Source organism: Trachurus trachurus (assembly GCF_905171665.1).
Source record: "Trachurus trachurus genome assembly, chromosome: 17".
NCBI classification, from domain to species: domain Eukaryota; kingdom Metazoa; phylum Chordata; class Actinopteri; order Carangiformes; family Carangidae; genus Trachurus; species Trachurus trachurus.
The window spans coordinates 8,767,501-8,794,636 of NC_139900.1; the positions used below are offsets into that span (position 1 = coordinate 8,767,501).

Genomic DNA, 27,136 nt, shown 5'->3' on the forward strand with positions numbered 1-27,136 from the left:
CGTATTAAATGAGAATTGCGATTCTTATGTGAATCGATTTTTAGGCACACCTCTAGTAGACATCGCTCCATGGATTGATTTCTCGCTTCACTGAAAACAAACGCACATGGTCAGGAGGGGAGGGAGGACAGTGAAAATTGTCGGTGCAAGCTATTTTTAGAACGGCGGAGCAGAGCCGTGAGCTGCTCCGAGCTACGCTACGGAGGCTCATTATGGGATTTCTTGGTTTCCCTCATCAAACTCATCAAATACACAAGCGTTGTTGACATTTTCAGATTCATTCACGTCTCTTCTTTCGCTGCAGCATTGCTGTGTTCGATAAACCACGTCCGCGTCGGCCAATCAGACCTGAATGATTTGATCTAAATGACTCTGTTAACTTCGTGTGTCAGTGTGAGGCTCAAACACCATGAAGAGAGGATTCACCAGCACCGTGTTGAAAACGTGATCAACTAAAAGGTCGTGGAGAGCGACTGCAGCTCAGTCAGAGGAAATTAAATCCAGGAGTCTTTTCTCTCTTTGTTCTCTGCCTCTCTGAACTTGTTACTTTATTTATTTCATATCGGAGGAGGAAACCTTTCTCCTGTTTCAGCTCCTCGTCTTGACGCCGGGTGTTTTGTTCTCCTGGATGTGAGAAATACAATTCTTCACCCTTTTCTCTCTCCTCTTGTTTTCACCGTCGGATTCGCTTCATCTTTCTTCTCTCGTTACTTGTCTCCACTTTTCCTCTTTTTCTTCCTCCTCGCTCTGTGTTTTCCTCTCCACCTCTCTTTCTCTTTTTTTTCTTTTCTTTCTCTCTCCACATCGGCTACATAGGTTACTGGTTGTGTAATTTAAGTCGTCTGTTGTGTGCACCGACCCTGCTCCTGCTCTGCTACAGTAACACCAACACATCCAGGACTGAACCGAAACATATTGCAGTTTGCTTTATGAGGCACAGAAGCAGCAGCCGCTCAGGAGCCGAGCTCTTTGTCCAGTCGTCTGAATGTGGTGAATGTGCAGGTCACAACTTGTCCACCAGAGCGTTTTGGAGTTGTCGGATTGTGTATTTGATGAGTTTGTTGAGGGACAGGGGACCTGTACCATTCACCTCCATTGTGTTCACTGAGCAGCTCACGTCTCTGCCCCGCCGATCTCAAAACAACATGCACCGATAATTAAAGGTGATGAACCTACTGCTATGACTATAGGGATTATGGCTATAGCAGAATTTGCCAAAAAATGATGAACTATCCCTTTAAGGGGAGCCCAGACTGACAAATGCTTCTTACAGAACAACTGAAATGTCTCCAACAGCAACGACACGACAACATGCAGAGATTTTTTAATTTGACATCACAACGAGCCCAGATGTCATCACACTGCACCTCTCTATGAGAAAGAAGAGACCAAACACAGTTTGCTGCCAAATTTGCTTTTTCAAACTGTGTTTAGAGTTTGTACCTGATGACAGAAACTCCTGATAAAGGCCTTCTCGCCGCCGCCGCCTCCCTATGTAATCAACACGTTGTGAACAGCTGTAATGAAACTGTAGACATGAAGTGAGTCAGTCTCATCAGAGGATAAGAAGAAGGCAAACACAATCAGTCTTAAAAAAAAAGACTGTTTTAGTCTTTTAGTCATTTGCAGCATTTTATCTGTTATTTATCTTAGATTCTGCTGAGCGTGCTCGCTGTCCTTCATCAGCAGACTTTCTCCCATCGTCCTGATTCACAACCGCTCTCTGACTCTCTGGGTCTTTTTTTTTTTTTTGCTTTCGAGGCGCTCCAAGCTCCTCCAGCTAACTTGTCTTAGAAATGTTCTGCATTTAAATATTTCCGTGCACGCTCGCGCTCTGAAAATAAAAACATGTTTTGATTTTCTTTAACACCCTGTGACCTTCCCTCTGAGCCAGAATCACACTAATCTTTACATTTTTCATGTGCGCCGACCGACCGACCGACCGACCCGCTGCTTGTTAATATTTTCCATGTTCCCATCAGGAAGTGATCTATTGATTTTCGGTGACCCCTCTCTCACACACACACACACACACACATCCCAATTCATATAACAGTCTTGCTCAAGGACTCTAGCTTTTTACACAGGGGACCAAGTTGCTGTTTCATATTCCACAACACAGTTTTTCTTCTATCGGCACCAAAAAAAAAAAAAAAAATATATATACCGACAGCTGAGTCTTAAAGGGACAACGAGGAGTTTCTATTCGGTTATAAAAAAGTCTCACGTTAATTTGGATGAATCTCCGCTACCCACACTTGTTAATGGGCCCATTTTCGATAAATATATCGTTCTGTCTCTATCGTTATTTTGTTATTATTAGTGGTGGCGGAGATGCTGGTCGAGCCGACCAGCGTTTTTTACTTTCGGTTTCGCAACGAGTCATGAGAATAACGCAGCTGAATCGCCGTTTATGGTCGGAACTACGACGGTATGTGAACCTCTTTGAACCTCTGACTTTAATTCTTGATGAATGAAAACATGACTCCGTCTTGCGCCGGTCAAAATAATTTTACGGTGCGCACGGAGGCTCATAAATGTAGTGTGAAAACGCTTCGCTTTTCCAAAACTCCTCGTTGTCCCTTTTAACCCAAATGTTCACTGCTACTTTAGAGAGATTAATTTTTCCTCCCTGACGACCCAAAGAATAGTGAGAGAGAGCTTCCTGTATATTAATTTCAATTCATTTGCTATTTCTGATCTCTGTCCTTCTCACCAGGTAATCAAATCATCCATCCAGCGAAACGAAACACTCCATCATAAACTGCTCTCCCCCCAATAACATGATAATTATCCAATTAATCAGTGCCGGCAAAGTGCTCCTGTGTGTTTTTAAGTCTTGTCATCCTTTTCCTTTCCCTCTCATATTGATCGCCCCCCGTCTCTTTCCACTCTGCCCGCACCGTCATCAAATAACTCATCACAATGAGTGTGTTGACAGGACGGGCTCCACTCCACTTCATCATGCAGGTCCACATCCTCACAACTTAGTTTTTCTTCTCCAGATGAAGTTGTTGTTCTCATCCTCCGCTCCGAGTGGCAAAAAATATATACGATCTTGATATGAGCCTGAAATATCAGAGCTTACATTTGCTCGTCATCGTCTTCCAAACTGTCTGTGTTTGTCTCCCTGAAGCTGGGACCGTCTCTCCCTGAAGAATCACTAATACATTTTTAATGCCAGACTGTGTTCAGCTCTTTCTAGAAGAAGCACAAAGTGTCTTGTCTCTCTTTTTTTCTTTTTTTTTCAGTCTGATGCAAAAATGCATCCACTAATTTGGACTTGCTGGTGCTCATCTATCTTTAATGATGTCTTCCCATGTTTCCTTTTGCAGTTTATCACATATTTGGCTCCAACTCTCTAATTCGAGTACTGTATGCAGATATCCATTAGTCCCTCGTGAACTGAAAGAGCGGTGACCTCGGTGCGATCCTCTCTATGGGATGCTGAGAAAAATGAAAAAATGTGAATATTCATAACAGCAGAGAGGATTTCATTGGGCTGGTTTTCACTTGTCTGAGCATCAGGTCAGACAAAACAATGGAAAACAAACTTTACAACTACTTTAAAGAGTTAGTTCAACATTTTGACAAGTAGTAGTCATAGCAGTAGGTTCGTTACCTTTAATTGTCGGTGCAAGCTATTTTTAGAACGGCAGAGCAGAGCTGTGAGCTGCTCAGAGCTACGCTACGGAGGCTCATGGGATTTCTTGGTTTCCCTCATCAAGCTCATCAAATACACAATCCAACAATCCAACAACCCCACAACGCTCTGGTGGACAAGTTGTGACCTGCACATTCACCACGCTATGAGATAATAACACAACGTTACCACACAGAGTTGTTTTAGAGGGAAATACAGAGCTTGCTGAAAAACTGTCCCTGAAGGCAACGTGCATCAGCGGTTTTGCATGAATTTCCCTCTAAAACAACTCTGTGTGGTAACGTTGGGCTCTACTTTGGTAGACTAGGTGCAGGCGAGGCGCATCTGCCCTGCGCCTCGCCTTCGCTTCGCCAACGGGGAGTGGCCAGGAGCAGATTGTGATTTTGCTTCGAGACGCAGCGGAGCGCATCCCGCCTACTTCCCTCCCACCGGCGCAAATGGCATAGAGGGTGGAGAGAAGGCGTGGAGTGGGTTTGACACAGCCGAGTCAGATCTTCACCAATCAAATGAGCTCCTCTCCTCACCTTTAAATCCGCCGCGCGCGCAAGGCGGACGTTTGATTTCACCGTGGAAGAGAAGATTTGAATCAGCACATACAGATTACAGCATACACATTCAGCACATCTACAGTATATCGATTGTCCCGTCACACTGATGACAGATCAAAGGCTGCACAGATGAAAGATGAGGATGGATTACTGCTGTGTTGACACTACACGATTATCTGCTATATTTATGTATTTACTTATTGATTTATTGAGCCGCATCGTCACGCGACCATAACAAATAAAACTGAAAACAAATAAACTATCATTTCTCACAGCAAACCACAATCAGCCTGGCATAGTGCTCATAGTGAGCAGATATTAACATCTCCCCTCTCAGGTAAATTCTAAAGAAAAAAGAAAAAGAGAGACGCTCCGCGATGCATCCATTACGCACAGCTGTTTGTGCACACGTGTTTAAATATAGGTTACTAAATATGAGTGTCTTTATTAATGGAAAAGGGGTGTGTGTGTGTTTTTTTTTTTTTGTTTTTTTTACTGGGCAACAGCTCTCAATCTGTCAGAGCAAGTGAGACGGGAGGAAACTGATGTTCTGGTCCGGTCCAAGCTGGCAGTGTCAGGTCACGCGAACAGACCTCACGGGCTGATGGTGCAAAAGTAGTCTGGGAGGGAGGAGGTTATGATGTTTGCTCTGACAGTTTGCTGTTGCCCAGTAAAAAAAAAACAAAAAAAAAAACACACACAGCCCTTTTCCATTAATAAAGACACTCATATTTAGTAACCTATATTTAAACAAGTGTGCACAGATCACAACATAACAAACAGCTGGGCGTAACGAGGCATCGCGGAGCGTCTCTCTTTTTCTTTTTTCTTTAGAATTTACCTGAGATGGAGATGTTAATATCTGCTCACTATGGTGCCGAGGCTGATTGTGGTTTGCTGTGAGAGATGATAGTTTATTTGTTTTCAGTTGTATTTGTTATGGTCGCGTGACGATGCGGCGCTGGCCCCTAATAAATCAATAAGTAAATAAATAAATAAATAAATAGCTGATCATCTGCAACGGCACAGTGTGTAGTGTCAACACCTGCTCTTGGGACATCCACGGCTGTCTCAGTCCCTCCCTGGTTTCATCTGTGTTAATTCAGTCAGGCTGAGTTTCCATTACGCAAGCCTTTGATGGTCATCAGTGTGACGGGACAATCTATATAGATATAGGTGTATGTGCTGATTCAGATACAATAAATAGGGGTTATTGTGATGATTATTATTATTATTAATTGCATTTAAATGTGCCTGGAAGTGTGGAAATCTGCCTGTGAGGTCTTGGTGACGTGTCTGCACTGCGCGCTGGGCAGTCAAATTGCCACTGCGCTGGCTGCGCTTCGCCTTGCGCTGACATTAGACCAGGTTGGAGCTGGCGAGCTTTCGGCGCACTCTCCGCGCGGTCTATCGGCAACAAATTGTCACTGCGCCACGGCGAATCTGTCGACACCTCCCCCTGCTGCGCGACCACTCCCATCTCAGCGCACAGCAGTCCACCAATTTACCGAATCCGCTGCGCACCTTGTTGCACTGGAGGAAAATGCCACTGCGCCAGCTGCGTCAGGGCTCGCTTCGCTGCGCCCCCGTGAGTTGCGCCAAGAAATTAGGGCCCGTTGTGTTATTATCTCATAGCGTGGTGAATGTGCAGCTCACAACTTGTCCACCAGAGCGTTGTGGAGTTGTTGGATTGTGTATTTGATGAGTTTGATGAGGGAAACCAAGAAATCCCATGAGCCTCCGTAGCGTAGCCCTGAGCAGCTCGTGACTCTGCTCCGCCGTTCTAAAAATAGCTTGCACCAACGATTAAAGGTAACAAACCTACTGCTATGACTATAGGGATTATTATTATTACCTATTATTATTATTATTATTATTATTATTATCCCTTTAACTAACTTCTCTCTCCTCCTCTTCTGTTCCAGGTGGGACCTCGTCCTCCGAGCCCCGGCGCCTGGCTTCCCTCGGCAGCCTGTTAGATGATCAGTATTGGCACCACGTCGTACTGGAGAGACGCAGCTCTCACCTCAACGTCACCGTGGACAAACACACCGAGAGGGTTCAGGTCCCCGCGGAGTTCAACCACTGGGACATCGAACAGGTGCCGCGGTGCAGCAGAATACAGAATATACTCACATCTAAAACACCTGAATGTACAATCAGGGAAACAGACCGGACAAACGTGCATTATAATCAAAGACACTGCACTGTGTTATTGTTCCATATGCGTGTAACTCTCTGTGTGTTGTCGTCCCTGTGCAGCTGAGCGTAGGAGCCGTCCAGAAACCGCTCACGTCCAAGTCGACCTTCCACGGCTGCGTGGAGAACCTGCTCTACAACGGCCTCAACCTGATCGAACGAGCCAAACACAACAACCAGCAAGTCACACTGTTGGTGAGTTTGTTTAGCTTAAAGGGATAGTTCAACACTTTGGCAAATTGGCCCATTGCCATAATCCCTATAGTCATAGCAGTAGGTTTGTTACCTTTAATTGTCAGTGCAAGCTAGTTTTACTCTCTGTGACTCAAACTACTTTATAACTCAATGTTTGATTTGAGATCTAAACTACAACATCCAGTGATGTTCAGACCAACACCTCCACCACTTAGCCAGCATGGTGACTGCAGGTATCAACTACTGAACCACTGTTATATTTATAGAGTTTAATGACTCTAATAGAAACTGATCTACCAGGAGTGGGGTTCGAACCCACGAGGACTCTGTGTCCATTGCATCTTAAGTGCAACGCCTTAACCTCTCGGCCATCCTGGTGACATAATGCAGAACAAGTAACTGACAAGTTGCCAGGACGAGGTCTCTAAAGCAGGAAAGTATCATGGCGTGTTATTTATGATTGTTCTCAGCTGCCAGATTTATCAACGTCAGGCCAGTTTTACACCGAAATCAGCAACATGAACACCTTTCTTACATCACGTGCACTGATTTTTTTTACACCAGATCCTACTCACTCTTGATAAATGAATGCCAGTGTGTATCTTTTTCATTGTGCTTATAAATTTATTCATGCACTACCTCTATTAGCCATCTCCTACCAGGAGTGGGATTTGAACCCACGAGGACTCAATGTCCATTGCATCTTGAGTGCAACGCCTTAACCACTCGGCCATCCTGGTGATGTGAGCGTAGTTAACTGTGAGGAATATATATAGGGAATATATCTTTACAGATTGATGTTCATTGCTCCAGTGGAGTTCAGTCACTTGTAGAATCAATGCCAACCATCACTGCCACTGTTCCTGCAGCACAACACACCTCATGTTGGTGTTTCCATCTGTATCTTCATAAAAAAACAGCTATGAGTGTTAGCATCTACTGGATCTTCAGTGCAGCACTTTAACTCTTCAGCCAGTACAGGTGAGATAAGCAAAGGTCAACAACCATCTTGGTCCTGATAAAGAGAAAAACAACTGAGTGGCTCAAACTACTTTATAACTCAATGTTTGATTGGATTTGAGATCTAAACTACAACATTCAGTGATGTTCAGACCAACACCTCCACCACTTAGCCAGCATGGTGACTGCAGGTAACAACTACTGAACCACTGTGAGATATAGATTAATGACAGACACATCTACCAGGAAGTCACACTGATGGTGAGTTTGTTTATCTTAAAGGGATAGTTCAACATTTTGGCAAATTGGCCCATTGCCATAATCCCTATAGTCATAGCAGTAGGTTCGTTACCTTTAATTGTCAGTGCAAGCTAGTTTTACTCTCTGTGACTCAAACTACTTTATAACTCAATGTTTGATTTGAGATCTAAACTACAACATCCAGTGATGTTCAGACAAACACCTCCACCACTTAGCCAGCATGGTGACTGCAGGTATCAACTACTGAACCACTTATTTTATTTTATAGAGTTTAAAGACTCTAATTCAAACTGATCTACCAGGAGTGGGGTTCGAACCCACGAGGACTCTATGTCCATTGCATCTTAAGTGCAACGCCTTAACCTCTCGGCCATCCTGGTGATGTGAGCGTAGTTAACTGTGAGGAATATATATAGGGAATATATCTTTACAGATTGATGTTCATTGCTCCAGTGGAGTTCAGCCACTTGTAGAATCAATGCCAACCATCACTGCCACTGTTCCTGCAGCACAACACACCTCATGTTGGTGTTTCCATCTGTATCTTCATAAAAAAACAGCTATGAGTGTGAGCATCTACTGGATCTTCAGTGCAGCACTTTAACTCTTCAGCCAGTACAGGTGAGATGAGCAAAGGTCAACAACCATCTTGATCCCGATAAAGAGAAAAAACAACTGAGTGGCTCAAACTACTTTATAACTCAATTGGATTTAAGATCTAAACTACAACATCCAGTGTTGTTCAGACCAACACCTCCACCACTTAGCCAGCATGGTGACTGCAGGTATCAACTACTGAACCACTGTTATATTTATAGAGTTTAAAGACTCTAATTCAAACTGATCTACCAGGAGTGGGGTTCGAACCCACGAGGACTTCGTGTCCATTGCATCTTAAGTGCAACGCCTTAACCTCTCGGCCATCCTGGTGGTGTGAATGTTGTCGTCAACATGCAACTCTGTGGAGATGGAGAGAAAAAAAAAACTGAGGTCAAGGTCGATATCTGATTGGAGCTTTAGGCCTCAAACTGCAGAGAAAAGGTCCAGTAGAAACATGACCAGGAGCCAGCATGGTGACTGCAGGTAACAACTACTGAACCACTGTGAGATATAGATCCCTGAAGGCAACGCGCATCAGCTGTTTTGCATGAATTTCCCTATTTGATGAGTTTGATGAAGGAAACCAAGAAATCCCATGAGCCTCCGTAGCGTAGCTCTGAGCAGCTCGCGGCTCTGCCCCGCCGTTCTAAAAACAGCTTGCACCGACAATTAAAGGTAAAAAACTACTGCTATGACTATAGGGATTATGGCAATGGGCCAATTTTGCAAAATGCTGAACTATCCCTTTGAATTAATCTTTACTCACTACGTCTTAGCCTTTCTTAAAGTAACATTGCGGAGTTTTTCGGCCTTAAAATAATGTTTCCAGACTCACTGCAATGGTAGAAAAATGGTTAATAGGATGAATGGTGCTGCTGCTGCAGCCTGAGCCGGGTCGCGTCGGCTGAAACTGCACTTTGTAACTTCACTGCACGGGTACGAAACATAGTTTATCCATAGTATATATCATTTATTGTTAAAGTTTATTTTTCAGTTTTATTTTGCTAAGGATTTTTTTTCTTCCACTGGTCACTCTTAGAGGCCCCAGTGTGTGTGTGTGTGTGTGTTAGTGTGTTAGATTCCCCCCCTAACCCACAGGGATTCAGTCTAAGTGGTGAAATATTGGTTTTACCACTCAGACGCCGGCTTAGTTAATAACGGACACATCAGTGTAAACACTTACACTCTCACTAATGCCTCCTCGTTTTGGCAATTAGGACCTTCAGATGTTTCCACAGTCAGAGTGAGTGGAGCGAGCTCATCATGTAAAGGGCTGTGAAGCGCTTCTTTAGAGACCAATAAACCCAGTCTCATTAGTGTAAAGATCCGGACAGAAGAAGGAAAGAAAACATGAGTTATTCTCAGTAAAGAGCTGAAGATCTAACAGAGCTCCTTTTGTAAAGACGCTGAGGCTCTTAACAAAGTTACAGTTTAATCTGTGAGGGGAACATGAGCACAGAGAGAACAGGTGTATGTGCTGCAGGGCCGTTTTTTTGGCCCCATGGCATGAAAAATGTGATTGTGGTTATTTTTTCGTGCTTGGGGAGGTCTCTGGGCCTCGTATATACTGCCCCATGCATCAAACTGGTCATAAACGGAGAAACACACACCGCATATTTGTAGGAACTGTCTCTTTAAGACGAGCTGATAGCACTTCTTCCTTTCTGTGATGTCACACACAAGGTAACTCCGCCCACCGTGACCAGTTGTTGTTTTTTTTCAATTTTTATGAATGCAGCTTAGGTTTCAGTTACTTGCCTGTGATTGGCCCGACCACATGCCACTCAAAAACAGTCAGCCAATCAGAGGAGAGGCTCTCATTCTCTCTCCTGATTGGCCAAATGATCTGTGCCTGCTAGAGCTCCAGAAAGAGGCAACAGAAAGGGGCAGTATAAACGATATTAAGCAGATCACAGGTAGCTACTCAAAACCAATGATACATCTTGTTAGGGATATCAGCAGGTAAATAAACCCAGAGAAAAGTGCACAGCATGGGGCCTTTGATGTATTTTTATTCAATTATTGCATGAATTTAAACAGATGCAACAACTCAATTAATACAAGTAAACACAAAAACAAATGTAAACACATGGGAATCACTATCAAAGCAATCTATCCATATTCCATTTTCTTTTACTCAATCAATTTTTTTTTGTTTTGTCGCTGTTCAGTCATGAATATTGTCTATCTCATCCATTTCTCTTGGAACTGAACTTCCTGTCGCCTTAGGCCGTGTGTCATTTTTTTCCCATTGTGTAGATTTCCTCTAAGTCTCAGGGTTTTTAGGGGTAACTTTGTTCCGTGGCGTCGCACCATCCCACTCCAAAATGAATTATTGTGCATCACTTCTAACTGCACCACAAAGGGCTTTTAGATGTCATCTGTGTTTCCAGAGCATTACAAAGATAGCAGGCTGATATTCCCAGCAGAGAGCCGGGGCCTGTAATATATTACTGCTGTAGCTGTAGCTGTAGCTGTAGCTGTGGGCCCGGAGTCATTACCACCACTCAAAACAATAGACTGTTACAGAGATGTCAAGATACAGCAGCAGCAGCAGCAGCAGCGTTGGGCGCTCTGGGTGCTCTCCTCCTCCTTTCAGTCCCAGTCTTTATCTCTCTTACATCCAACTTAGGTGACTTTGGTATTTTTTTTACAGTTTGCTTTCCTAATCTCATCCTAAACCTTTGCTGTTATCACTATGGTAATACCAGTGTCCTCTTCTAAGGAGACTCGCTGATGAGATCACGGCGACACGCGGTGACATCGACACGCCCTCTGCAACTGATTAATATTCATGTTTCATGTTGGTTTATCTCCGTGGTGATGATCATTTTCCTCTCTCTCTCTCTTCGTCTCAGGGCAACGTGACCTTCTCTTGTGCTGAGCCGGTTTCCGTCGCCGTGACGTTCCCCGGCCCCCAGAGCTTCCTCCGGTTGCCGGGGGCGACGACCGCGGCATCAGGGGCCGTGTCCGTGGGGTTTCAGTTCAGGACGTGGAACAAGGCCGGGCTCCTGCTGACCTTTGACCTCCCTCGCCACGAAGGAGTCGTCTGGCTGTACCTGAGCGACGCCCGGCTGCGGCTGCAGATCCACAAGGCTGGCAGGGCGCTGCTGGAGATCAGTGCAGGTCGGTCCAACACCCAGAACTTTTAAGGTCAAAGAATTTCACGGTGCGCGCGGAGGCTCATAAATGTAGTGTGAAAACACTTCGCTTTTCCAAAACCCCTCGTTGTCCCTGTAAAGGTCCAGTGTGTAAAATGGGGGGAAAACGGTGACATCTAGCGTTCAGATCCTAGTTTGCAGCGCTCACCCCTCCCGTCGGCAAAGTGACGGTAATTATAAGGCTACGAAAACCAAACTAATTTTATTTTATAGCGATTATACACTTATACAAATACATTAATGGATAATATATTCATATTTTGCCAATAAACCTTGACAAATATTACACACTGGACCTTTAACTTCTACACCTTCAGGTCCATATTAAAGTCATTGCTGTCACATCTTATCCGAGTTTCTCTGGATAGTTTTAGTAATCCTTATGTCAAAAGGTGATCTTTAATCATACCTTAAAGGGGAACTATGCAAGTCTGGTTGCTTTTACGCTGTTCTGGTCACTTTTTTCCCCCTGCAGCTCCCCCTACAGTTTCAGAGTGCATACTTTCACGGTGGTAAAAACTTACTGCTAACCCGTGCCATAAAGCAGTCCATGTTTCTGGTGAGACGAGAGCTGGGACACCAACAACAACTCACCACAAAATCAGCAACATAAACACCTCTCTTACGTCACGTGCACTGATTTTTTTTCACCAGATCCTACTCACTCTTGATAAATGAAGGCTTTTTCATTGTGCTTGCTTATTTTTCATGCACTACCTCTATTAGAGGTCTCCTACCAACCACTCGGCCATCCTGGTGCAGCATCTTCAGTTCAGCACTGTGTTGTCGCCCAATGCCAACCATCACTGCCACTGTTCCTGCAGCACAACACACCTCATGTTGGTGTTTCCATCTGTATCTTCATAAAAAAACAGCTATGAGTGTGAGCATCTACTGGATCTTCAGTGCAGCACTTTAACTCTTCAGCCAGTACAGGTGAGATAAGCAAAGGTCAACAACCATCTTGGTCCTGATAAAGAGAAAAACAACTGAGTGGCTCAAAATACTTTGTAACTCAGTGTTTGATTTGAGATCAAAACTACAACATCCAGTGTTGTTCAGACCAACACCTCCACCACTTAGCCAGCATGGTGACTGCAGGTATCAACTAGTGAACAATGTTATTTTTATAGAGTTTAAAGACTCTAATTCAAACTCATCTACCAGGAGTGGGGTTCGAACCCACGAGGACTTTGTGTCCATTGCATCTTAAGTGCAACGCCTTAACCTCTCGGCCATCCTGGTGGTGTGAATGTTGTCGTCAACATGCAACTCTGTGGAGATGGAGAGGAAAAAAAACTGAGGTCAAGGTTGATATCTGATTGGAGCTTTAGGCCTCAAACTGCAGAGAAAAGGTCCAGTAGAAACATGACCAGGAGTGAGATTAAACAGATCTTTGGACCGATGTGTAAGACAGTCCTCTCTCCACCACCTTTATTAAAGAATAAATCAGTGAATATATCTTCACAGATTGATGTTCATTGCTCCAGTGGAGTTCAGCCACTTGTACAATCAATGCCAACCACCACTGCCACTGTTCCTGCAGCACAACACTCCTCATGTTGGTGTTTCCATCTGTATCTTCATAAGAACCAGGATTTTAGACTTAATGTCTAAACTAAAACATCCAGTGTTGTTCAGACAAACACGTAACCAGCATGGAGACTGCATGTATCAACTACCGAACCACTGTTATATTTATAGAGTTTAAAGACTCTAATTGAAAGTCATCTACCAGGAGTGGGGTTCGAACCCACGAGGACTCTGTGTCCATTGCATCTTAAGTGCAACGCCTTAACCTCTCGGCCATCCTGGTGACATGATGGAACACCGGGTCGGAGGCTCTGATCTTACAAGGTTGGTTTTCAGCCAAGAGACGCTACAGTAGGTGGAAGGTAGAGAGCCTCCATTCTCCCTGGAACAAGTCATTTAACCATCACAATTACTCTGAAGCTGTTTGATTAAAGTCAAAATCTTGCATAGTTCCTCTTTAAAATGTTTTTTTTTTGGTTATGCTTGATACAGGTAATATCCTTCTTAATAGAGTTAAGTTGTGAGAAATACATGAGTAACAAGCTGTTTTGTGTGGTGTCTGAGCTGCAGATGTCTAATTCTGTCGTTACTACATCAGTGCCTGAGCTTCCCCGTCTTTTCCATGGAACAGAAGTCATGCGACATCTGCTGCAGGTCTTTAATGGCTCCGTGTGCAGCCATGAACACCTGAGAAAACACTCTCTCAGCAGTGTGTGTGTGTGTGTGTTACTGTAATAAGTTCTTGGTTTCCCAGGTTCTGCTCTGAATGACGGTCAGTGGCACTCGGTGGAGCTGAACTCCAGAGGAGGACGACTGACCATCGCTGTGGACAAGGAGGACGGAGGCGTCGCTCACGCCAGCCCCTCCTTCCCTGTCGCCGTTGCCAGTCATCTCTTCTTCGGTGGTAAGTGCAAAACAGGTCAGCTGTGTCTTTGTGATACAGTTCAGTGGTTCTCGACCTTTTCAAACCAATTTGACAGAAATAGAAAAAGCCTTTTTATTTGCATCGTCGCATATTTTTTAACAGTTCTGAAGACGAAAATGCGATTTTAATGCTGTGTTTTCCAGACATGTGAAACAAACAGCTAATTTATGAACTCTTTTAGCAAATGTTAACAAATGTAAATTGAAAAGTGTATTTTTAAAAGTCGCTGTTCACTGAACATTGCACCTTATTGAGTTTTACACCATCGTCCTGTGAGGTATTTCACAATAAAAGCCCAAATATAGAAATTAATGGAGGCTGTTCACTGAAATGCAGCCACATTTTGATTTGAAACTCAAGTCAAAATCTGGCTTCTTATTAAAATGACAAATTTCCCATTATAAAAAATGGGACTGGGGAAAATGCCAATTAGCTTAGCTTCTGCAGTTTAGGCAACAATGATGGCTCCAGTCACTACTGTAGCAAAATGATTAAAAAAAAGGTCACTCAATAAAATTATATTTTATCGTTTTAAATACCTCTTGCAATTACACCAAGTACCACTAGGGGTCCGAGTCCTCCTGGTTGACAAACAGCGAAAACAGCCACATGGAAGCTGCTGAACAGTAGAATAAATATCACTAAATATTTGTTTTATTGGTCAGTATGACAGGACAGCTGTGTGCAGATGTGTGCTCCATCTAACCAACCGGTGACTCCTCTGTCTGTGTGGTCGGTTCAGGTTGTCCGGCTGCAGACGACAGTCAGGAATGCAGAAACCCTTTTAACGTCTTCCAGGGCTGCATGCGTCTCCTAACCCTGGACAACAGCGTCGTGGATCTGATCCTGGTGCAGCAGAAGCAGCTGGGGAACTACAGCAACCTGCACATCGACATGTGCGGCATCATCGACAGGTCAGTTTCCAGAGACCTGCTCATTAACAAGCACTTTTTTTTAAACTAATGTTCTGCACAGCTGGAGGTTTTCCACATCAGTTCAGTTCCCTTGACGTGTGCATTCACTCACTAGAGGTGGTGGCATTAACTATAAATCATCGCAGTAATAATCATTATTTCAAACCACGCTGAGTTCTCTGGGATGCAACAAGCAGTGACAAATCTTCCAGGTGAAACGTTGACTTGGGCTCTGACAGCTGCTGATCACAAAGCAGAGATGATGTGTGTCTTTTCTTATTACCACATTGTCTCTATTTAAAACATCTCCTACCAGGAGTGGGATTTGAACCCACGAGGACTTAACGTCCATTGCATCTTGAGTGCAACGCCTTAACCACTCGGCCATCCTGGTGATGTAAATGTTGTTATCCAATGCCAACCATCACTGCCACTGTTCCTGCAGCACAACACACCTCATGTTGGTGTTTCCATCTGTATCTTCATAAGAACCAGCTACGAGTGTTGGGATTTCAACGCTGCATCTTCAGTGCAGCACTTTAACTCTACAGCCAGTACTGGTGAGATAAGCAAAGGTCAACAACCATCTTGGTCCTGATAAAGTTGTCGGGGGATCTTTAGGCCTAAAACTGCAGAGAAAACGTCCAGTAGAAACATGACCAGGAGTGAGATTAAACAGATCTTTGGACTGATGTGTTAAAAACAACTGTATAAATATAAACAAAAAACAAATGATTACAGTATACTTTATAATAACTCTGATTGAAACTGATCTACCAGGAGTGGGGTTCGAACCCACGAGGACTCTGTGTCCATTGCATCTTAAGTGCAACGCCTTAACCTCTCGGCCATCCTGGTGACATGGTGCAAGACAAGTAACTGGTGCAACTGATTGTATCCATCCAGCAGTGATTATACCTTCATCAATCGCAAAAACTTACACTCTGTTAGATACGCAGGTAATCTGTGATGCCGCCCTCTCCTCTCCTACCAGGAGTGGGATTTGAACCCACGAGGACTCAATGTCCATTGCATCTTGAGTGCAACGCCTTAACCACTCGGCCATCCTGGTGATATGAACAGTGATGTCAACATGCATGGAGATGGAGAAAAACAAGTGTGAGGACCTGAGGTCAAGGTCGATATCTGATTGGAGCTTTAGGCCTCAAACTGCAGAGAAAAGGTCCAGTAGAAACATGACCAGGAGTTAGAACAGATCTTTGGTGAGATGAGCAAAGGTCAACAACCATCTTGGTCCTGATAAAGAGAAAGACAACTGAGTGGCTCAAACCACTTTGTAACTCAGTGTTTGATTTGAGATCTAAACTACAACATGTTCAGACAAACACCTCCACCACTCAGCATGGTGACTGCAGGTATCAACTACTGAACCACTGTTATATTTATAGAGTTTAAAGACTGTAATTCAAACTCATCTACCAGGAGTGGGATTTGAACCCAATTTATCAACGTCAGGCCAGTTTTACACCGAAATCAGCAACATGAACACCTTTCTTACATCACGTGCACTGATATTTTACACCAGATCCTACTCACTCTTGATAAATGAAGACTTGTGTGTTTCTTTTTCATTGTGCTTCTTTATTTTTCATGCACTACCTCTATTAGCCATCTCCTACCAGGAGTGGGATTTGAACCCACGAGTGTGAGGACCTGAGGTCCTCCTAATGACTCTAATTGAAACTGATCTACCAGGAGTGGGGTTCGAACCCACGAGGACTCTGTGTCCATTGCATCTTAAGTGCAACGCCTTAACCTCTCGGCCATCCTGGTGACATAATGCAGAACAAGTAACTGACAAGTTCGCAGGACGAGGTCTCTAAAGCAGGAAAGTATCATGGCGTGTTATTCATGATTGTTCTCAGCTGCCAGATTTATCAACGTCACGTGAGTCTTACACCGAAATCAGCAACATTAACACCTTTCTCACATCAAGTGCACTGATTTTTTACACCAGATCCTACTCACTCTTGATAAATGAAGACCTGTGTGTTTCTTTTTCATTGTGCTTCTTTATTTTTCATGCACTACCTCTATTAGCCATCTCCTACCAGGAGTGGGATTTGAACCCACGAGTGTGACCTCCTAAATACTCTAATTGAAACTGATCTACCAGGAGTGGGGTTCGAACCCACGAGGACTCTGTGTCCATTGCATCTTAAGTGCAACGCCTTAACCTCTCGGCCATCCTGGTGACATGATGCAGAACAAGTAACTGACAAGTTGCCAAGACGAGGTCTCTAAAGCAGGAAAGTATCATGGCGTGTTATTTATGATTGTTCTCAGCTGCCAGATTTATCAACGTCAGGCCAGTTTTACACCGAAATCAGCAACATGAAAACGTTTGTTCTTTCACGTGCACTGATTTTTTACACCAGATCTTACTCACTCTTGATAAAGCTAGTTTGTATCTTTTTTGGTGTGCTTACAAATTTTTCATGCACCACCTCTATTAGAGGTCTCCTACCAGGAGTGGGATTTGAACCCACGAGGACTTAACGTCCATTGCATCTTGAGTGCAACGCCTTAACCACTCGGCCATCCTGGTGATGTGAACAGCAATGTCAACATGCATGGAGATGGAGAAAAACAAGTGTGAGGACCTGAGGTCAAGGTCGATATCTGATTGGAGCTTTAGGCCTCAAACTGCAGAGAAAGGGTCCAGTAGAAACATGACCAGGAGTTAGAACAGATCTTTGGTGAGATGAGCAAAGGTCAACAACCATCTTGGTCCTGATAAAGAGAAAGACAACTGAGTGGCTCAAACTACTTTGTAACTCAGTGTTTGTCAAACCCAATTTATCAACGTCAGGCCAGTTTTACACCGGAATCAGCAACATGAACACCTTTCTTACATCACGTGCACTGATTTTTTTCACCAGATCCTACTCACTCTTGATAAATGAACACCTGTGTATTTCTTTTTCATTGTGCTTCTTTATATTTCATGCACTACCTCTATTAGCCATCTCCCACCCGGAGTGGGATTTGAACCCACGAGTGTGAGGACCTGAGGTCCTCCTAATGACTCTAATTGTAACTGATCTACCAGGAGTGGGGTTTGAACCCACGAGGACTCTGTGTCCATTGCATCTTAAGTGCAACGCCTTAACCTCTCGGCCATCCTGGTAATGTGAATGTTGTCATCCAATGCCAACCATCACTGCCACTGTTCCTGCAGCACAACACACCTCATGTTGGTGTTTCCATCTGTATCTTCATAAGAACCAGCTACGAGTGTTGGGATTTCAACGCTGCATCTTCAGTGCAGCACTTTAACTCTTCAGCCAGTACAGGTGAGATAAGCAAAGGTCAACAACCATCTTGGTCCTGATAAAGTTGTCGGGGGATATTTAGGCCTCAAACTGCAGAGAAAAGGTCCAGTAGAAACATGACCAGGAGTGAGATTAAACAGATCTTTGGACCGATGTGTTAAAAACAACTGTATAAATATAAACAAAAAACAAATGATTATTTTTATACAGTGTAATGACTCTAATTGAAACTGATCTACCAGGAGTGGGGTTCGAACCCACGAGGACTCTGTGTCCATTGCATCTTAAGTGCAACGCCTTAACCTCTCGGCCATCCTGGTGACAAAATGCAGAACAAGTAACTGACAAGTTTCCAGGATGAGGTCTCTAAAGCAGGAAAGTATCATGGCGTGTTATTCATGATTGTTCTCAGCTGCCAGATTTATCAACGTCACGTGAGTCTTACACCGAAATCAGCAACATTAACACCTTTCTCACATCACGTGCACTGATTTTTTACACCAGATCCTACTCACTCTTGATAAATGAAGACTTGTGTGTTTCTTTTTCATTGTGCTTCTTTATTTTTCATGCACTAACTCTATTAGAGGACTCCTACCAGGAGTGGGATTTGAACCCACGAGGACTCAATGTCCATTGCATCTTGAGTGCAACGCCTTAACCACTCGGCCATCCTGGTGACATGAGGCAAGACAAGTAACTGGTGCAACTAATTGTATCCATCCAGCAGTGATTATACCTTCATCAATCGCAAAAACTTACACTCTGTTAGATATGCAGGTAATCTGTGATGCCTCCCTCTCCTCTCCTACCAGGAGTGGGATTTGAACCCACGAGGACTCTGTGTCCATTGCATCTTAAGTGCAACGCCTTAACCTCTCGGCCATCCTGGTGACATAATGCAGAACAAGTAACTGACAAGTTTCCAGGACGAGGTCTCTAAAGCAGGAAAGTATCATGGCGTGTTATTCATGATTGTTCTCAGCTGCCAGATTTATCAACGTCACGTGAGTCTTACACCGAAATCAGCAACATTAACACCTTTCTCACATCACGTGCACTGATTTTTTACACCAGATCCTACTCACTCTTGATAAATGAAGACTTGTGTGTTTCTTTTTCATTGTGCTTCTTTATTTTTCATGCACTAACTCTATTAGAGGACTCCTACCAGGAGTGGGATTTGAACCCACGAGGACTCAATGTCCATTGCATCTTGAGTGCAACGCCTTAACCACTCGGCCATCCTGGTGACATGAGGCAAGACAAGTAACTGGTGCAACTGATTGTATCCATCCAGCAGTGATTATACCTTCATCAATCGCAAAAACTTACACTCTGTTAGATATGCAGGTAATCTGTGATGCCTCCCTCTCCTCTCCTACCAGGAGTGGGATTTGAACCCACGAGGACTCAATGTCCATTGCATCTTGAGTGCAACGCCTTAACCACTCGGCCATCCTGGTGATGTGAACAGCAATTTCAACATGCATGGAGATGGAGAAAAACAAGTGTGAGGACCTGAGGTCAAGGTCGATATCTGATTGGAGCTTTAGGCCTCAAACTGCAGAGAAAAGGTCCAGTAGAAACATGACCAGGAGTTAGAACAGATCTTTGGTGAGATGAGCAAAGGTCAACAACCATCTTGGTCCTGATAAAGAGAAAGTCAAATGAGTGGCTCAAACTACTTTGTAACTCAGTGTTTGATTTGAGATCTAAACTACAACATTCAGTGTTGTTCAGACCAACACCTCCACCACTCAGCCAGCATGGTGACTGCAGGTATCAACTACTGAACCACTGTTATATTTATAGAGTTTAAAGACTGTAATTCAAACTCATCTACCAGGAGTGGGATTTGAACGCAATTGATCAACGTCAGGCCAGTTTTACACCGAAATCAGCAACATAAACACCTTTCTTATATCACGTGCACTGATTTTTTACACCAGATCCTACTCACTCTTGATAAATGAAGACCTGTGTGTTTCTTTTTCATTGTGCTTCTTTATTTTTCATGCACTACCTCTATTAGCCATCTCCTACCAGGAGTGGGATTTGAACCCACGAGTGTGAGGACCTGAGGTCCTCCTAATGACTCTAATTGAAACTGATCTACCAGGAGTGGGGTTTCGAACCCACGAGGACTCTGTGTCCATTGCATCTTAAGGGCAACGCCTTAACCTCTCGGCCATCCTGGTGACATGATGCAGAACAAGTAACTGACAAGTTGCCAAGACGAGGTCTCTAAAGCAGGAAAGTATCATGGCGTGTTATTTAGGATTGTTCTCAGCTGCCAGATTTATCAACGTCAGGCCAGTTTTACACCGAAATCAGCAACATGAAAACGTTTGTTCTTTCACGTGCACTGATTTTTTACACCAGATCTTACTCACTCTTGATAAAGCTAGTTTGTATCTTTTTTGGTGTGCTTACAAATTTTTCATGCACCACCTCTATTAGAGGTCTCCTACCAGGAGTGGGATTTGAACCCACGAGGACTTAACGTCCATTGCATCTTGAGTGCAACGCCAGCAGTGATTATACTTTAATCAATCACAAAAACTTTGACTCTTTTAGATACTCAGGTAGTTTGTGATGCCGCCCTCTCCCTGTTGAATGTGGTAATGTCAGTGAAGTGTTTTTATTGGTTGTATCTATGTCGTAAAGTGGACAGGTGTTCTCAGCTGCCAGATTTATCAACGTCAGGCCAGTTTTACACCAAAATCAGCAACATGAACACCTTTCTTACATCACGTGCACTGATTTTTTTTTACACCAGATCCTACTCACTATTGATGAATGAAGACCAGTGTGTGTCTTTTTCATTGTGCTTATTGGTTTTTCATGGACTACCTCTATTAGAGGACTACCAGGAGTGGGATTTGAACCCACGAGGACTCAATGTCCATTGCATCTTGAGTGCAACGCCTTAACCACTCGGCCATCCTGGCGGTGTGAACAGTGATGTCAACATGCATGGAGATGGAGAAAAACAAGTGTGAGGACCTGAGGTCAAGGTCGATATCTGATTGGAGCTTTAGGTCTCAAACTGCAGAGAAAAGGTCCAGTAGAAACATGACCAGAGATTAAACAGATCTTTGGACCGATGTGTAAGACAGTCCTCTCTCCACCACCTTTATTAAAGAATAAATCAGTGAATATATCTTCACAGATTGATGTTCATTGCTCCAGTGGAGTTCAGCCAACCATCACTGCCACTGTTCCTGCAGCACAACACACCTCATGTTAAGCCAGGGACACACCGGCCTGACCGTCGGGCGTCGGGCCTCGTCAGATGGCGTCGGGGGCTCATCTGTTTGGTGTGTTCCTCTCCGTCGGGGAGCGTCGGGTCTTGTCGGGTCTCGTCGGGGCCGATTGAACATGCTCAGTCGGGACTCGTCGGCCGTCAGGAGAGTAGACTCGTCGGGTACTCTGATTGGCTGTGTGTTAAACAAACGGTATCCTAGCCTGTCCCACAGTAAAAATGGTATACAAAATAAAAAGAGCAGTAAAGCTCACAACTAAGCATATAAAGCCTGCTAGCTTAATGCTAACGTATAATGTAAAACACCATAGACGGGCTAACAGAAATTAGCATCGGCTATCGCCATTTCGCGGCAACCGAGCCACAGCAGTAAGCTGCTAAAATCTGTTTTAATTTTGGGTTTAGCGCTGTTAACACGTGGCTGGTTAAATTGTTTTGGGGAGATTAATGTTGGTCTCATTGATGAAATTAACTGTGGCAGTGGCATTAGTTTGTTTGAATGAACAGTGAGCAGGGCTGCCTCTGGGCTACGTACTGAAATCACCACATTTACGTAAATAAATAAATGTTTTACAATGAACCAATCAGTCTAATAGATTTTATTCTGTTAAGTCAACATGGTTACTGTACATGGCAAAGATTATTACTACCACTTTATGACTTAGAATTGGTCTGTATTTCTATGGGGGAGTCCTCGCCACTCAATTCCTCTGGTCGGCAGTCGGGGCGGTGTGTTTCACTTTTTCCTTTCTCCGGACGAGAGGCAACAGACTCGTGGGCCAAAGGCGTCGGGACGTGTCGTGGCGGTGTGTTCCTGGCTTTAGTGTTGAAATTGATCTACCAGGAGTGGGATTCGAACCCACGAGGACTCTGTGTCCATTGCATCTTAAGTGCAACGCCTTAACCTCTCGGCCATCCTGGTGATGTGAAGCACGACAAGTAACCAGACCAACTGATTGAACGCATGTGCGTCTGAACCCTCCATCCAGCAGTGATTATACTTTAATCAATAACAAAGACTTTGACTCTTTTAGATACTCAGGTAGTTTGTGATGTCACCCTCTCCCTGTTGAATGTGGTAATGTCAGTGAAGTGTTTTTTCTTGGCTGTGTCCATGTGGAGAAGGGGCCAGGACGAGGTCTCTAAAGCAGGAAAATATCATGGCGTGTTATTCACAATTGTTCTCAGCTGCCAGATTTATCAACATCACACAAGCGAGCGTTTTGGAGTTGTTGGATTGTGTATTTGATTAGTTTGATGAGGGAAACCAAAAAATCCCATGAGCCTCCGTAGCGTAGCTCTGAGCAGCTCACGGCTCTGCCCCGGCGTTCTAAAAATAGCTTGCACCGACAATTAAAGGTAACAAACCTACTGTTATGACTATAGAGATTATGGCAATGGGCCAATTTTCCAAAATGTCGAACTATCCCTCTAAACCCCATGGCAGCTTTACACCGAAATCATCAACATGCACGGCTTTCATCGATCACGTGCACTGATGTTTTTTACACCAGATCCTACGCACTCTTGGCCAGTGTGTGTCTTTTTCTTTATGCTTATTAATTTTTCATGCACTGCCTCTATTTAAAACATCTCCTACCAGGAGTGGGACTTGAACCCACGAGGACTTAATGTCCATTGCATCTTGAGTGCAACGCCTTAACCACTCGGCCATCCTGGTGACACAAACAGCTTTATCAACATGCAACTCTCTGGAGAAAAAATAAATACTCTGTAGAGAGGAAATAAGAGTGAGTATCTGAGGGTAAAGATCAATATCTGATTTGATTTTTAGGCCCCAGACTGCAGAAAAAACTTCCAGTAGAAACACGATCAAGAGAAAAACAACCATGAGTGGCTGAAAGTACATTATAACTCAGATTTTAGATTTAATGTCTCCACTATAACATCCCGTTTTGTTCAGACAAACACCTCCACCACAGCCAGCCTGGTGACTGCAGGTATCATTTTACTAAAATACAAAAAAATACAACTGTTTCCCTCTGGTATTTGAAAACCCTGATGACTTAGCATGTGGATTCAATTACAAATACCCACTGAGACAAATATGCATATACATGTTGCTGCTTTTGCTTGAATCACTTACATAATTTGATACGTTATTGACATAATTGAAACTGATCTACCAGGAGTGGGGCTCGAACCCACGAGGACATTATGTCCATTGCATCTTAAGTGCAACGCCTTAACCTCTCGGCCATCCTGGTCACATGATTCATTTGCCAAACAAGTTTAGGGTCAACGTATGAAGATGGAAATGTCCTTTCCTGCTTTTTCTCCTCCATCTTCTTCCATCTGTTGCTTGCTCTTGTAATGTAGCCTTCATCTAATATGTCGACAGGTGAGAAGTTAAAGGTAAGACTAGTGTTGTGGTCAGGGTTTTCAGTCTGGCTCTGACACTGCCTTTTTTCTTTCCCCGTCCGGTTACCTTGGTCTTGTGAGCGTAGCTGGTCTGTCCGGGAGAGTTGTTACAAAGTATTTCCTTGGGGAAAGTGTCCGTGCTGACTGTGAGGTGCGTCTGAAGTCCGAGCTGCATCAGGAAATCTCTGGAGGAGGTGATCCGTGGGCCGTTAGGCAGGTTGTTTCCGTGCGCCACTGGACACTGATATCCAGAGAAGCCAAAGGAGGAGAAGTGTGACTCCGTAAATGTCCATATCGGCAGATTACACAAAAGTTTAAAAAAACGGCTAAATATTAAAAACAAACAAAAGCTGCTCTACGAGCTGACCGGTCGACCACATGAGCAGCGACCCGGAAGTCACACACCTCTGACCTCTGCACATCCAAGTGGGCACCACACCTTCTGCCAGTTCAGTGCATTATCTGCAAACATGATAAATACAAACACAAATCGTACACCCGGAAAAGAATTAAAGAAAAACTAATGCAGTGTGAAACTATTAAAATATACAACTATGCTCATGCTCAACAACATTTCAGGGTAGTTTACTTCACTGTTTGAAATTTGCTGACTGGGGTATACCACAGAGAACCAAGTTTTATATCATTTACATTCCTTCTGTTATCCCTCTCTCTGGGTATAACGGCAACACCAATAACATAATAACCAGTAACGTTAATTATACTCACACACCGTGAGTGCGTGGCTTAACAAGCTCTTACTGACTGACGCTGGCCAGCTGCCAAATTGCCACATCTTAACCTCCAACAATTTGGGTTATTCACATCGTGTGTTGTGAATAATGTTAATATTAATTCGATAAGAATAGTCAGCGATATTGAAATATAGATTCAGGTCTCCTACGCTTCTCACGTGAAGCTCAAGCTTAATTGACTGATTGATAGCGAGCACGAGTTGTTAACAAGAGCCAGGATTAGGCGAACGGTTAGCAGTTAGCGCTACCTTTAACGTTACACGTAATAAACGCCGCCTCGCCAAAGGTTATACATCAAATAAATCGCATAGCGAGCATTTTCCAACAACATTAATACTTACCTACATACGTGTAAGCTTCTTATTTAGCTATTTAGCTTTCGTGATGTGTTGTCGTCTTCACCTCTCCACCCCGTGTCCACCAGGTAAATATTGAGATCAGCTGTTCCTCGCATCTAGGTCTGATTGGTTGAATAACATCACGTGATTTGAAGCGCTGCGTGCCATTGGTTCAACTGACATAGTAGGCTGCGGCGTTTGCCTGCAAATTTAACGAACTTTAAACTATGAATATGAAAAAATGTGCAAGAATTACGAGTGCCAACAAAGAAAATCTGATTGAGAAAAAAATAAACTTTAAAACGTAAAAGATCCAGGTTTTCCCTCCATGGGGATCATTATTTTCCAAAACTAAAGCTGATACAGGGCCACGGCCCACCATCTACAAGACTTTGAGGGGGTCGAAACCAAGTCAAGGCCAAAACCACGTAAAAATTTAGTTGATTCCCGGTCAAAACCAAGACCTTGAAAATGTGATCTTGAGACCAAGACCACTCCCAAGACCACAACACCAGGTAAAACCACAGAAATAAGTGGAGAAGTGGTAGAGTTAAGGGTCAGGTTGCTCAGGTTTTCCATTTGGTTTGTATCTTTATAAGAACCATGCACCAGGAGTTGATCTTTGAACCGTTGCTGCTTGAGTTCAGAGCTTCAACTTAGTTGGTTGGATGAATAAGTAAAAAACCAAAACAACCAGTCTGAACCCAACTCAGCAAACACGTTGAGCTCAGCTACTAAAACGGTAAAATATTCATATTCACAGGCATAACAGGAACAGTGTTTGAATTATTATCACTGAATATTGTTATAGTTATTATAGTGAAACACTCAGTTAAGGTTAAGGAGAGATTTATCGTCTTGAACCAAAACTGTTTTTCTTCCCCAAATCTTCACCAGAGACAGGATTCTGGATGCAAACCTTGTTCTCTTTGTGTTTTCTATCCTCCCACGATCCTGGCTTCTCAGCTGCTGCTGTTGAGAAACGGCGCTCTCCTTTTCTTTAAAAGAAAACAAAACATCTCTGAACATAATCCAGCCTTCACTACGCTTCCTACAAAACGTCTTGGCTGTTGCCGTTTAGTTGTATAGAAAGTGATATTCCTCAGAGACAAGGTCACCTCCGTACGAGTCTGTGTTCGACGTGCGAGAGTGAATCAGTGTAAGAAGCTGCAGCTCTGGGCTCTGTAGTGGAAAAATGCACGTGATCGATTGTTCATTCAGATCCATTATTGATATAAGGATATTGATTATGGCTGCAATGATTTAAAAAAACAAAAAAACTTGTTAGATTTTAACTACAATCGACGACTGGCACGTTGTGTGTTTCTACAGCTTTCACTGAACTGAAAGTGAGGATAACTGAAATTAATTGACGTGTAGAGCGAGTTGAGACCTCGTGATAAATATTTTGGGTGTAATTTATGGATCGTGAGGTGATAAATGACGCTGCAAATCGTCAGTGACAACACAGGATCAGAGCAATAAACTTCCAGCTCAGGAAGATGAGCAGAGGCAGAGGGAGGGAGGGGGGTTCATCCAGTCACGGCAAATAGCTGCACAATTAATGAGACAATTACAACAATTATACACTCTCCTCTAGGGCATTAGCACACACACACGCACACACACACACACATCCGCAGTATATCGTATGTAAACGCCTGCATTAACAAATATTGAACCAACCACATATCTTTGGCAGATAAAGAGAATCTGCTCCAGTGATTTTAATTAAAACGTCCCCCATCTGCTTTTTAAAAAAAATGTATTTATCTGCACTCATTAGATTATTAATCAGTACAGTACAGTTTTTTGCACGGATCGGACTATTCACTGGAACAAACATTGAGTAAATCCTTTTTTTCCAGTTCAGACCCAGAGCATGTGGCCGTGTTTTTTCTTTTTTTAATGTGTGTTTCTTTTTTTTCTCTGAGTAATCCTGCTGATTTAATTTTGCTCCCATGGGATGTAAAGTCATGTGGAAAATGGACTCACCGACACGGCTGCAGTTTGTGGTCATACTTCAGAGCAGGTTATTATATCTGCAGTGGTGTGTGTGTGTGTGTGTGTGTGTGTATGTGAGAGAGAACCAAAGAGCACTACACTATTATACCAAGCAAACACTGCATTAACAGCA

The 27,136-nt window shown here is 43.6% G+C and overlaps 1 protein-coding gene across 1 annotated transcript in view; it reads left to right on the forward strand.

Moving 5' to 3' along the window:
- LOC311000277 (contactin-associated protein-like 4) overlaps nt 1–27,136 on the forward strand; it is a gene marked incomplete at both ends in the record, with an annotated part of 142,108 nt that overhangs the window by 60,922 nt on the left and 54,050 nt on the right. Inside the window, 5 exons of the mRNA XM_083990946.1 lie at nt 6,138–6,313; nt 6,475–6,606; nt 11,286–11,553; nt 13,876–14,025; nt 14,789–14,960. Coding sequence (XP_083847072.1) covers nt 6,138–6,313; nt 6,475–6,606; nt 11,286–11,553; nt 13,876–14,025; nt 14,789–14,960 — 898 coding nt within the window. The remainder of the gene's footprint in view (nt 1–6,137; nt 6,314–6,474; nt 6,607–11,285; nt 11,554–13,875; nt 14,026–14,788; nt 14,961–27,136) is intronic.